A 14,711-nucleotide genomic window follows, 5' to 3' on the forward strand; every position below is an offset into this window, starting at 1 on the left:
CTTTTCCGGTATAGAGCCCCTGTGACGGAACTCAGTGCCGGAAAAGAAAAATGCTAGTGTGAAAGTGCCCTTAGTCACAGAGTCACCCGGGCTCCCTAGAAATGCATAGCCCCTGCTCCGCTCACCTCTCTCTGGCTCTACTGTTTTCACTGCAATGTCTGATCTGTTGTAAAGCAGTGACTGCAGATCCGCTCCGAGGTTTTTCTCTAATGCTTTGTGTTCACCAGATATGAACATGAGCATATCATCAAGATGATATCTCCCTCTACACAATCATCGGTGGAACAATTTAACGAGCAAAAAGGCTCTTCTCTAAAGTCCCAAAGGGAACGAAGGGAAGTTATTAAATCCCATAAATGAACCACCTGACAAGTCACACATGTTCTCCCCCCCCCCCCCCCCCCCCCACCAAATGTAATAGTTAAACTTTCCCTCCGGAGAGTCATTACTTTCATGTATGAGAATGCTTTCCCAAATGTACCACAGGGAAGAAGAAGAAGAAAAAAAAAAGTCCACGGGGGCTGGGTAAGGGAAGGGGGGTTAGTACTTTGTAAACCTAATTTGTTTAGTCAGCGGTCTCTGATTTCTTTTTATTGGAGAAACTTGGACCGAGTGGCACAGAGGCGCTTCCGATAAGTGAACGGTTGCTGAACGCTGCGAGGTCTTAAGGTTACAATCATCGTTGGACAAAGGGGACCCTCTCGAGGCATAAATAGATCAGTTCCTCCTTTCCTCCTCACCAGAAGAGTTTAGCTGCCAGCAAACACAGGTGCCTCTGTCTTCCCCGGACTCGTCTGCAGACTTGTAAGTAACTTTCTTACATTTTCATTCATTTCCATGCAGATGTAGCAGAGCTGGACCTAAGCTTTACGTAAAGCCACCATACGCATTGCGATATCCAATTCGATCATGCCAGCATCTACACGCTCAGCACTGTTACATCTGTCCACCTCCTTCTCAAGGTTTACCAAAATGTGGACTGAATAAAAAGGCAATTGTGTTCCCCGCTGCTGCTGCTTCCAGGAGGGACGGCTGCTAAATGCCTTACAGACGTGGATAAAGGGAGTCGTATCTTTATTCATGTCTGGATTTTTTTCCTCTTTTTCTTTTTTATTCCCGCAGGGAGAGGAGAACATGATTTTGTCGTACCAGTCCTACAAAGTTGTCCTGACCGTGTTATGGATTGTTGGTTATTCCAGCTGTCTTCCCCTGAATGAAGATCCTATTTGCACTGCCGAGGAGATTGCTAAGTATAGAATAGCCTTCACTGGTAAATGGAACCAGGCCTCCTTCCCTAAACAATATCCCCTGTTCAGGCCCCCGGCTCAGTGGTCATCATTGTTGGGTGAGTGATTTTTGCATGGCATGGAATATACAGTATATAGTATTTTAAGAATTGGCAAGGTATTCCTGAACTTTTCAGTTCCCTTTGTATTACCCAGTAATATTTATGGGGAATGACTACTCTACTGCCAGGCATGCGACCTAATGACCTTCACAGATGTCTGCTTTGGGCAATCCCTTATTGTTAAAAGGTCCTCCTGACCATACCATGATCACAAACTTGTCCTATTGCCAGAGCTCCTAGTGATCAGCTGTGATCGGTGAGGGAATAAGCATTCAAATCTCCTACAGTGCCACCACAGGAGAAATGAAGCATTACACACTTCTCACTGAAATCAGTGAATTGTCCACTTAATGTATAGACATGTTGGGTCCTCCAGGGTGAGAGATGTTCTGTGTAACCAGTCTAGTTAATAGATGAGGGATCTGAAGTCCAGGAATTACATCAAAATTCTCTAAGAGGGTGTTTGAGACTGCGTTTTCTAAACCAGACATCTCCTTTGACTCCCAGAATGCACTTTACCTTTAAGCTTGAATTGAGAATATAAGTAATGCTTGGAATATAAAGACATAGTCAAAGGCCACACCGGTGAGGTCAAGGAGCTGACTTGACTTCTATAAGACCGAGCCCTATAGAAGGGAATGGAGAGGTGATCACACATGTGCACCACCACTCCATTACCCCAGGGACTCATGGACCCCTGTTCTCATAATTCGGGTCTGATCACCAGTGACCATACATTTTATCACTTCTGGTTGTAATTTTTTTTAAATGATAAGTTCTGTACACGATTATGGGGGCGGCCATTTTGCCTGAGCTGCAGTTAACAACGTTCAGAGACATGCTCTACAGCAGTCACATAGACCATACGAGCCTTTTGCCTGGAGATGTTCATTGGCTTCTACAGGAGTGCGTTGTGGGCATGCTCTGTAACCTGTGCAGAGGTCAATGTATAGGGAGGGGGATGAGGTGAGCTGCGATCATCACCTATTGTAAATAGTGGATGCTGTCTTAGCTATATATGTTATCTATCATTGTAATCCTGCCTGTGATGTTAATGAAATGACAATATCATTGTTCTCTACCTACATTCTAAGACTACGTTCACATCTTTGGCCGGGTGTTAAGGCTGGCAGATCCGTCAGACAATGCTAGGAATCCGCCAGACAAAAACTGCATAGCTGGATACTGCCTTTCCCCGCTGGAACCCATGTGTCGGGCCCCGTTATAGTCAATGGGGCCTGGCAGTGCTCTGGCCGTTTCCGGCTATGCCAGATACAATGAACTCTGGCAGGCCGTTCCTCTGCTAGAACAGCCAGCCAGATGGTTTTAACGCTAGTGGGAAACTAGGCGACTATGGTCCTTTGCTGTAGACACCACCGCCCTGAATCCAGATCACATGTTAGGGGTTTGTGATGTGGTTTACTAACACTCCAACTTAAGAAAATCCAGACCTACGAGATGACAATAGATTTCTCTTATCCAACAGGGGTGAGTCACAGCTCTGACTACCACATGTGGAAAAAAAATAACCACGCCAGCAATGGAGTGCGTGACTTCGCAGAAAAAGGCGAAGCCTGGACCCTAATGAAAGAAATAGAGGCAGCTGGGGAGAAAATCCAAAGCGTGCATGGCATTTTCTCAGCACCGGCCATCTCCAGCGGGACAGGCCAGTCCTCAACTGAGCTAGAGACACATTCTAGACACCCATATGTAAGTATTGTTGTAAAACTACAACTCTCAGCATGTTCTCACAGCTGCAGGACATGAATTCAGAGTGCATGGGCCATAGTATCATCCTCTACGAATGTCCGTATTATGGCTGCACTGCTACACAGGTGTCGGGGCCAAGATCACCGTGTAGCCCCGGCCTAAATCAGCTTGACAGGCTAACCAAACCCACTTTTCTAACCACTTGGTGGAAAAATGCTAAATGACGCAATGTTTTTAAATAATCAGTCCAAAACTTCACAAAGTCCTATTTTGGACTTTTTGAAGCCAGAACACTGAAGTACAAGGTCTGATAAATCTATCTATCTCAAATCCATCTATATATCTATCTATTATCTCTCTATTATCTATCTATCTATTATCTCTCTATCTATTATCTATCTATTATCTATCTATCTATTATCTATCTATTATCTATCTATCTATTATCTATCTATCTATCAATATTCTATCTATCTTATCCATCGATAGATATACGAGTTTTTAAGTCAAATTGAAGAGATAGGTGTCTTAAAAAGATTCTCCAGTTGCCATTTTACCAAGTGCCAGCAGCCTGTCCCACTAAGCTAAGAATTCAAAGATGGAGACACCAGAAGAGGACCGGAGCGGTGTGGAGCAGGTAAGGGCGGGTTCGCATTGGCGTTACTGAATTCCGTTATAGGTTCTGTTACAATAGAGTTATAACGGAATTTTAGGACAGAATGCAAAACGGGAGCCTTTAAGAGGTCCTCTTCTTGGCTTCAGTCCTCCTCCGGTGTCTCCATCTTCAGGTCCCCGCACTGCTTTGGTCACGTGCTGAACTTGTGCGTGTACTTGCTGCTTGTGGCCACGTCGCTGCTGAAGCCAGTCATTGGTTGCAGTATGTGACCATGCACATGTAGCGCTGGAAGCGAACAGTCCAAAGACCAGAAGTTGGAGATACCAGAGGCAGAGCATAAGACCGGAGCGGCAGGGAACAAGTAAGAAATAATCGTTAGCTTCGTAGGACAGGAGGCTGGCACTTAGTAACATAGCATTATTACCAGAGAACCCTTTTCAATTTCAAAGTAATCCTGTTTCTTTTATGCAGTTACATAATTTTTGTCGTACCAGTCCTACTGCTCTATGTCCTTATATCCCCCATCTATGTGTCCCCATGATGCCCCCCATGTGCCTCTGGTATCTGCCGCCATCTTGATATGTTTTTGTTTCTCGTCCCTATACACATTATTGTATTGTCGGCCGAACCCACCGAGAACTGGGGGCTTGGCCGACAGTCTAATGTGTATACGGAGCTCCCAACTATACCCCGACAGATGGAGTTGAGGGAGAGAAGAATCGGGCAAAATGAATATTTTTTTGCCCGATACTTTTGTCCTCCCAGGAGATAAGCTGCCACCAGAGGTGTTCGGCAGTAGCTTTCTCCTCTCTCCCCATTGAATACACATAATTGGCCAAGCTGGACATGTATGTATATGAGGGACCTCGGAGCGTGAGAAATAGCTGTCGGACGAATGATCATTCGGTCGACAGCTATTGGATGTGTATGGCCGCCTTTAAGGTTTTCATCCCATTCTTTATGGTCATGTTATCAGCCCCTCAAAAAACCCTTCTAATCTGCCCCACAGTGGCTTTTTCATCTCCCCAGTACAGCCTTGTGATTTGACTCCCGTAGCCTTGTGATATCCCTTCCCATATGTCGCCTTGCTTTTCACTGCCATGAAGCTATATTTTCTGCCATCATCCTTTTAATGTCTTTATTTGAAGGGCTAAATACCCTACATTGCATATCGATCATATTTTCTTTTGATAGTCGCTTTGTGGTAGTTGTCGGCCCCGTGAAGCCTATACGTAGGGATTCCTATAAACGACATTAATAACCCAGTGAAAGCACCTCCAAGACTCAACACGCAAAGTCTCCATGCTGCCTGGCAACTAAATATCCACAAATACAACATAGCAGAAGGACCGTAAATCAATGCTATCATCACCCACATCCTTTCTCTGAGCACATGCTAAACTAATATTTCTGCTTCATAATCCCATATCTTCTCCACGGAAAGCACTGACAGTGTCTCAGACTATAAACTCAAATCTATGAAAAATTGTTAGAAAATGAAATGTGCACTAAATATCTGTTATTTATGTAGTAAAGACTTGCAAAAATCAGGACTTGAGTAGTTTTATCATGTGCTTATTGTCACCCTCTGCATTTTGTATCAAGAAAGGTTGAAGGAAATTGATAACCCTCTGAGCATATTTCTATCATAAAAAGCAGGATGTTACTTTTGAATAATATTCAGGCTTTGGCCTGATAAACAAAACACTATTCTATTTTGTATTTTACTAATGCCCTCTATGTATAAAAATATAACTACTATTATTCTGTCTTCTGTGTACAAAAACTACTATAATACTGCTCCTATGTACAAGAATATAACTACTATAATACTGCCTCCTATGTACAGGAAAATAACTACTATAATACTGCCTCCTATGTACAAGAATATAACTACTATAATACTGCTCCTATGTACAAGAATATAACTACTATATTACTGCTCCTATGTGCAAGAATATAACTACTATAATACTGCTCCTATGTACAAGGATATAACTACTATAATACTGCTCCTATGTATAAGAATATAACTAATATAATACTGCTCCTATGTACAAGAATATAACTACTATATTACTGCTCCTATGTGCAAGAATATAACTACTATAATACTGCTCCTATGTACAAGGATATAACTACTATAATACTGCTCCTATGTATAAGAATATAACTAATATAATACTGCTCCTATGTACAAGAATATAACTACTATAATACTGCCTCCTATGTACAAGAATATAACTACTATAATACTGCCTCCTATGTACAAGAATATAACTACTATAATACTGCCTCCTATGTACAAGAATATAACTACTATAATACTGCTCCTATGTACAAGAATATAACTACTATAATACTGCTCCTATATACAAGAATATAACTACTATAATACTGCTCCTATGTACAAGAATATAACTACTATAATACTGCTCCTATGTACAAGAATATAACTACTATAATACTGCTCCTATGTACAAGAATCTAACTACTATAATACTGCTCCTATGTACAAGAATATAACTACTATAATACTACCTCCTATGTACAAGAATATAACTATTATAATACTGCCTCCTATGTACAAGAAGATAACTACTATAATACTGCCTCCTATGTACAAGAATATAACTACTATAATACTGCTCCTATGTACAAGAATATAACTACTATAATACTGCCTCCTATGTACAAGAATATAACTACTATAATACTGCCTCCTATGTACAAGAATATAACTACTATAATACTGCTCCTATGTACAAGAATATAACTACTATAATACTGCCTCCTATGTACAAGAATATAACTACTATAATACTGCCTCCTATGTACAAGAATATAGCTGCTATAATACTGCCTCCTATGTACAAGAGTATAACTACTATAATACTGCTCCTATGTACAAGAATATAACTACTATAATACTGCTCCTATGTACAAGAATATAACTACTATAATACTGCTCCTATGTACAGGAATATAACTAATATAATACTGCTCCTATGTACAAGAATATAACTACTATAATACTGCCTCCTATGTACAAGAAGATAACTACTATAATACTGCCTCCTATGTACAAGAATATAACTACTATAATACTGCTCCTATGTACAAGAATATAACTGCTTCTACATTTAAGAATATAACTACTATAATACTGCCTCCTATGTACAAGAATATAACTACTATAATACTGCCTCCTATGTACAAGAATATAACTGCTATAATAGTGCCTCATCTAAAGAAATAGAACTGCAATAATGCAGCCGCCTATTTACAAGAAATGGATCTGAACAGGAAGAATTGCTTTGATATCGTATTGGAGCCATTCTTTAAGGAAATCATGACAGTGTTCTATTCGGTAATGTGTGATTTGTTGTATATAATCATATGACATTAGGCCTTATTGTAATCATAAATCTCATTTCCTCTCTGAACCTCTTCTCCTTCTCAAGGTTTCATTTATGGTAAGAATTGTGCCAAGTCCTGACTGGTTTGTGGGAATCAGTAGTCTAAACCTGTGTGGTGGAAAGACTTGGAAACAAAGCGTGTCAATAGATCTCCATCCTTACGATGCTGGGACTGACAGTGGATTTACATTCTCTTCACCAAATTATGCCACCATCCCACAGGGCACCGTGACTGAGGTATGTATAATAACTTTAGGTGGGTTTTTATCGTAAATATATATTTTTTAATGTTTTGGGGATGTTTTATTTTCTTGTAGCTATCCATATAAAGAGTATAGAGTAGACACAATAGGCTAATAGTTATTGGTTTTACTGTGTAGACTGGGACAGAATGTCGTTGTCATCTCATTATCTTATGAGTTAATAGCTCAAATATACTGTGGCAGGCGGAGGTAAAGCAGGGTTGTAAGTCTCTGTATAGAGTTCTCCTGTCACTCTCCTGCCTCATGTGTGTGGACTGCTGCTCCATAGACACAATCATGGCTGCCCTTTACACTATAATATTTGCCTACCCTTTTGCATACATTTCTCTCTTTACTTCAAATATAACAGATATTTTATTAAAGGTTATTTAAACTTTTCCCTCCTGAAGTGAATTGCAGATGTGCAAATGTTTTTCTTCTGTGACAGATTACATCTTCCTCACCGAACCATCCAGCAAACTCATTCTTTTACCCTCGCTTAAAGAACCTCCCACCAATCGCAAAAGTGACATTTACGAAACTCAAAGGCAAGATAACATCGTTCCTTGATATATCATCAAATGCGACCACTACAGGGAATGAGATCACGGGGACTGTCTTGGGTAAGCTTCCTCTTTTCATATCTACATAGCTTTTAACTTGAAATAAAATAGTCAATTGGAATTATTTTTAGCTCTTGGTTATGAAATTAGGTTTACGGTGCAAAATGGTTTTACGGTCTGTGTCTCATTGAAAATCCCAAGTGTGAGGAGAAGCTAGCTACTTCCTTTCTCACTGAGACCACCGATGGATTACCAGGGCTGCACCACTAATGAGGCCAGATGAGGCGATTGCCTCAGGCGGCAAGACCTAGATAGAAGTGGGGGCAGTGGCAGCGCTGTGGGAATATCTCTATATTCAACTGTATCACAGTATGCCTTAAACGGTAGGGCTGGAGGGGTTGGGCACCGTTTAAATTTTTGTCTCAGGCAGCAGAAAGGCTAGTTGCACCCCTGTGGATTACCCTTCTCAGTATTAATCTCTGATGTTAGATCATGGTTCATAATGTCAGTAGGAGGAAGTAAGGGGGAATTTCTTCCATGGTGATTGCTTGCCAGGAAGAGCTGAGAGAGGGCAGGGGAAAGCCTACTGCTTATTTAGGTAACAGAGAAATTACGGGAGCTACAGGAGGCACATGCTATGGGTCGCTCATCTGTCAAAAATGATAGTAAACCATTCTGGACACAACTAAGTCCATTTTCAAAAAATGACTATGATTAGAATTTTAAAAAGTTCTATCATTTTTGCAGAGAACGTGGCAGAGAACTGGTGTAAATAGTTTAATAAATTCCCTCAAGAGCCTTGCTTTCCTCATAGAGACCTCAAAATCCTCTACTACATTACGTGTCAAACTCAAGGCCTGAGGTCTGAATTTGGCACGACACAGCATTTTACATGGCCCACGCGAGGTCAAGATGCCATAAAGAAAGCAGGACGTGCTGACATTTGTAGCCACACCTCACCTCTGGGACATGGCCACTACAAGACGCTTCCCAAAGGACAATCTAGTGAGGGCTCGGCCCGGTGAGGTGCAACTCTCATGAGGCTTTTACAGACACTTGCTCAGTGACTGGCTAGACAGCTTCTGGAACTCAAGAACCATACTCTGGTGCCTAATTTCCAGAAGCTACTGAACCAGTCACAGTGTGAGCATCTATAGAAGCCTCTAAAGAGTTCCACCTCATCGGGCTGAGTCCTCACTAGATTGTCCGTTGGAAAGTGTCTTGCAGCGGCCATGTCTCGGAGGTCAGCACGCCCTGCTTTCTTTATGGCTCTGGTGCCTGAGTCCCCACTTGAGTCCTCTCTAGATTTTCATTTTTTAGTGACCAAAGTCCTCTGTTCTTTATTGACCAGCCAGAATAACATACGGCATTTTAAAGGCAACCATAATTGCTGCAGTGGACCTCAGTGAAAATGAGTTTGGCACACCTGGCACCTGCCTTACATAGATATAGAATTAAAAAATAACATTCTACTGCCTGCAGCCACTAGGGGGAGCTTACTGCATACTGTGTTATTATTCAGGTCAATGTATAAACAGTACACAGCAAGCTCATAAGCTCCCCCTACTGGTGGCCGCAAGCAGTGGAATGTTATTTTTTAAATCTATGGTGCTCTGAATAAAAAAAACAAAAAACAAAGCTAAAAATGCTATGAATATATATTAAAATGAATCAGAACAGTATCGTGTGCCTAAAAATGACATTATGCTATAATACGCTGCATATGCATGCAGCACTACATCACAATAGGTATGTAGTGCCAACTTTAGACCTTAAAGTACCCAACTTGTCAACCATATTTAGGGCTCATGCACACGTCCGTATGTATTTTGCAGTCCACAAAACATGGATATACAAAAAAAAACGGATGACATCCATGTCACGTCCGTGTTGCATCTGTTTTATTCCGCATACGGGCTACAAAAAAACGGAACGGACACGGAAAGAAAATACGGTCATGTGCATGAGCGCTTATGAAGAATTTCTTGAGCTCTATGATAAAGGAATGTTATACAATAATATTATAAGGACTAAAAAGCACTACTATAGGCAACATACAGTATATTATACAAGTGTAATAAAGTGATTACTGGCCCTGGAACTATTTTTCCCCCAGTTTTTATGTACCTGCACCTTATAGACGCGTTGAAATTAAATATTATGCATGATACTGTATGTTGCCCATTCTTCCAGTGCCCTCTTGAGGCCAAATAGAAGAATTCTAAGTTTATCCGCTTCCTTTATGTATATATTGCACATATATTGCTGTACAGATGAAATGCACTGGCATTCAGGGGCGGACTGGCCATAGACCCTAGAGGGAAATTTCCCAGTGGGTCACTGCCCAGGGGGCTGCCCAAGATCTCCTCATGGCAGCTGATTTGATGCTCTTAACATTAATTAATGCTAGAAACATCAGGTACCTATGCCCCTGGCTGGTGGCCATAGGTCCCCTCCTGAATTCAACCATAGTGCCATCCTCAGGACAGCGATACAGTGGAATACTAAAGTGGGGGCAGTAGTATTTTGTGCTGCACTGTGGTATTTCATTCTGTAGGGGTGGTATTTTGTGCTGCACTGTCTACCTACAATATCTACCTCTGTTGCCCTGCCTTCTCTCAATATGGACCCACCTACAACATGGGGCCACTTTTAGAATTTTTTTTCCAGGGCCACTTAAATTCCCAGTCCGCCCCTGCTGGCATTGGTGCCTGTCCCTTTGGGAACCCATTTTAAGCAACCACCTACTCAATGGGAAATTTCATAGGAAGACAATTAGGGGACGTTTGTAGCCAGATCATGACATTCTCCTTGAAATAGTAAATCAAAATTTAGAGAAACAGCCAAAGTTGGTCAGGACTCAGTCAGGAGGCCTGTAATGGATGGTCAGACCCTGACAGAAAATGATATTTTTGGCCCTGGGTGATATGCGTGGCTCCCCAATCTAGTAGGGTGGAAGGAATCAGGTGGACACAGCTGTAACTTAAAAGGGTTCTCTGGGAATAACTTAAAATGGGTCAGAGCCACCAGTCCTTGAATGTGAATAGGACAGTTTGCCTCCACCTGCAGAGATGCCCAAGTGGGTGAGGGAAGTGGGGCCTCGCTACACACCAACGCAGGTGAAATATCCATCACATCCAACCCAAGACTGTCTCCCATATGGAGAACACTATCACGATCCGCCAATTATGTGACCACTATACATTTCTGCCATGGTCTCAATATTTACAGGGAGTCTCGCCCACAGTAATACATATAAACGAGAAATCATCAAAACATGCCGTATGTATGACCTTTGGTGCAGATCGCATGGCACACAAGTGTTGAAAGATATCCAGTAATAGCATGCATAAATATAACATTATAGCAATGCTGAGATATTCTAGTAATGGTCACGTCACAGTTCACAAGTCACCCGGGTGGTATTGCTACCATAACAGGGTCAAACATTGAGCCATAGCAATCATTACTATAAAGGATACGGTTTTCTCTGTAAGAGGTACAAGGTCGAGGTACAAGGATTCCCCCAAACACAACCAGATGGTTGGCCAGTCAAACCAAAATCACTTATCTAGAGTATGGTCGGCTTTACAGAGATATTGATATGTTTCAAGTCAATTATGGCGGGCATTTTGCAAAAGGGACAACAGGAACAGGAAATGTAGCCATATTGGTTGTCACTTTTCCAATTTGCTTCTCCTACTGAAAACTGATCAACTCTCATTTTACCAGCATGTTAAGTAGTAGACTTGAAAAGTTTTGTACATGGAGATCCAAAACTCTTGTGTGGGTGTATCTATGTGTCATTACACAAATGATCAACTAATCAATTAGGGTCTAACTTCAGAAACCCCAAGGAAGAGCTTTGTGGAGGCTGGCCATACGTTTCCTTTGTAGCAGTCATTTCAGGTGAAATCTAGTATTACATTTGTAATACTACAAATGTAAGCATCTATTCAAATGAAGAAGTGACCAAATCAGCGTTGGACTGGGGTTCTTGGGGACCACCAGAGGAAATTATTCTCCAGGCCACTGTATCATCAATAAAGTTTAAAAGGTTTTGAATCAAAGAAATAGACCCAAATGGCAAGTGTTTGGCTCCAGAGGCAGCCAAATGGGTTTTATCTCCTGGATATTTTTGGCCCATTATGATATCAGAGCCTGGGCCCACCAGAGTATCCTACACAAAGTTAATACATGTCTTGGCTGAGTCCATCAGAGTGAGAGATAATCCTTTGCTACGGTTATAAAAGGGGAGTCTCAAGCTGGGGACTTCCCTGTAAGATGTCCATATGTCCGACTTCGGCCTATGGATAGAGGAGGTGGTCTTCATGAGACAACCCATTTAATTTCTGTCCTACACAGATGTTCTTCTCAATGACTCTGGTTTGCTAAAGGCCATGCATTATTTTTTAAGTACTGTGCTCCTCTTTCTTTCAGAAACACCTTTGGATTGTGAGGTCTCCTTGTGGTCCCCCTGGGGTCTCTGTAAAGGCAGCTGTGGATCCACTGGAGTAAAAAGTCGAACCCGCTACATCCGCATGAAAGCAGCCAACAATGGGACAGCTTGTCCAACCCTCATAGAAGATAAAGAATGTGAACCTGAGAACTGCTTATAGGGTAGAGCAAACAACCAGTAACTTATTTTAGGAACATCATCGATACCCTAGCTGTACATGACATCCAAGACTATACAAGTGTATTATGGTTATAAATTGGCTATAACGAGAAGTTCTTGGGCCCAATGCAAAATCTGTAACAGGGCCAATACCTACCATGTGCCATTTTTTTAAATAATGAGGCAGAGAGCCCTTTGGCTCCATTCACCAGGGATCAGGTAGCTAAACCCCCGTCTATAACCTGACACTTCCACTTCAGTCTTCAATATTAATAGGAGAATTGCTGTCTTGGCTAAGAAACTTAAACAGCAATTCCATTCAGGCAGAATTCTCCTACCGTTTCAGGACTATATTCTTTGTATTGTCGTCCATAGGGGGCAGTATTACAGCAGGCAGCACTGGTAAAGTCCAGAAGGTCTACAGAAATTATAACCATGTTCTTATCACTTCCGTTCCCCCACTATTTTAGGTAGGTCATATAATGCAACCAGCAGGGGGCAGCAAAGACCAGCAGAGAATGCTCCTTCCAGGGGAAAGATATTATGAAATCTGTGCTCAAAATATCCTCATCATGCAATTAGAAATATTAATGTAGTTAATGGAGTTGCTCTTTAAGAAGAAAATAAAGTGGAGTCCTGAAACCAGACCTCCTGTTACAATAACATATCATCAGAATAATATACTTCTTTAGTCTACCTATCCACACACACACCGCAAACTTCCGCTGATGCCGCGGTCCCGTTGTTGACCATGCTGGAAGAATTTATCACTTTAGAAAATGAGAACCTATTGTTCTTAAGGGGGTATTTCAGTGTCAGCAAATAAAGCTCATTCATTGCTCATATATTGCATAACTGCAATTTTCTAACGTACTTTGTCGATCTCTCAATGTTTTCAGCTTGCTGTTAGTTAATGGAAACTGTAATAGTTAAAGGCTATGTACACCTTTGGGGGGAATTTTTTTTATTATTGTACTTATTTTGAGCTAAAAATATTTTTTTCAATTGGTCTTTATTAAAAATATGAAATCCTTTTTTCTGTACATGGCTGAGATGCTCTAGAAGCACCCTCTGAATTTTCTCTCTTCCGTCAGACCAGGAGCTGATGGGCTCCTTACCTCTGCTCTCTGACATTATAAACACTCGTTACAGCTCAGTTCTTACCTTACTGATAAGAATGTGGCTTAGATAAGTGTTTGTGTCCTCTTAGTAGTTTAGAGAAAAGGTTTATTAGATGACCAAAGTGAAAGCGAAAGTACCAGTCACACAGCTAGAAAAACAGTTAACTGTTTGTGACAGAATGGCTCAATATTTTTTATAAAGGCCAATTGAAAATATGATTTTCAGCCAAAAATGAGTAAAATGCAATCATAAACAAAAATTGTCTCTGAAGGTGTCCATAGCTTTTAAATATTGAAGCTTGCCATTCAATAACTGCGAGCAGGGATCTTAAAAACTGCGAGGGATTGATGTACAAACTATATTAGAAAATTGCGGAACTTTTGGGCCTGGGGTACACAGACTTTTTCTATTACAAGTGACTGATTTTAATTATGCAATCCATAGGAATACATTAAGCTGCGTCTTGTGGACTGCAGCACTCTATGGACAACAGTGACGGCCGCAGTGCACATGATTGCAGCGTCTCAATGTACGAAGCTCCAGTTCAATAGTTAAACTCAGTGGCGCTACAAAAAAAAAAGTCTCAGTGGAACCCAGGCTTTAACTGGTGAATACTTCTTTAATTTGATGACTGTAGATGCAGTTTGGTGCTGGATATTGATTATAGCACCCTCTAGTGGCGGTAGTCAGAACTGCCACTAAATGGTATCTGTCGTTATTTAAATACATGCTGTATATAGGAGCTGGAAAATCAAAAACACTTTTTGACATTATGATGGAATAAAAGACCTATTTTAATTTATGATGGATCTGGATTCATTATTTTATTATAATTACTTAGAATGTCGGAGATAAGAGAATGCGGGAAAAACATAGGGGTCTTCACGCGGTACTAGAACGGTGGTCGAATGTGGTATAAGGTAAGACATGGTCAAAAATTGGTGGACAGTGATCAGGACAGCAAAAAAAGGACAAAAAATATTATAAAAATTTGATATAGCAGACATGGGCCATATTTATCATACTTATATTCAACGTGACTGTAAAATAAATGTTCACCGAGCATTTTCTCT

At 41.0% G+C, this 14,711-nt stretch overlaps 1 protein-coding gene across 1 annotated transcript; it reads left to right on the forward strand.

The window, feature by feature from the left end:
• The first annotated feature begins 569 nt into the window (after nucleotides 1-569).
• SPON2 (spondin 2) lies at nucleotides 570-13,549 on the forward strand. Its single transcript, XM_040419247.1, has 6 exons — nucleotides 570-804; nucleotides 1,123-1,345; nucleotides 2,835-3,058; nucleotides 7,139-7,330; nucleotides 7,784-7,958; nucleotides 12,339-13,549. Exons 2-6 carry the CDS (start codon nucleotides 1,135-1,137, stop codon nucleotides 12,515-12,517), a joined length of 981 nt encoding a protein of 326 aa, XP_040275181.1. The 5' UTR covers nucleotides 570-804; nucleotides 1,123-1,134; the 3' UTR covers nucleotides 12,518-13,549.
• Nucleotides 13,550-14,711: the final 1,162 nt, after the last annotated feature.

The sequence above is a fragment of the Bufo bufo genome, chromosome 2 (assembly GCF_905171765.1).
Source record: "Bufo bufo chromosome 2, aBufBuf1.1, whole genome shotgun sequence".
NCBI classification, from domain to species: Eukaryota; Metazoa; Chordata; class Amphibia; order Anura; family Bufonidae; genus Bufo; species Bufo bufo.

What these genes read in the sequence shown, in the direction of transcription:
- SPON2 (XM_040419247.1), top strand. Translation starts at nt 1,135, where the DNA reads ATGATTTTGTCGTACCAGTCCTACAAAGTTGTCCTGACCGTGTTATGG. An exon ending in TCAGTGGTCATCATTGTTGG is followed by an intron (nt 1,346 to 2,834) that starts GTGAGTGATTTT and finishes CTTATCCAACAG; the next exon opens with GGGTGAGTCACAGCTCTGAC. An exon ending in CACATTCTAGACACCCATAT is followed by an intron (nt 3,059 to 7,138) that starts GTAAGTATTGTT and finishes CTCCTTCTCAAG; the next exon opens with GTTTCATTTATGGTAAGAAT.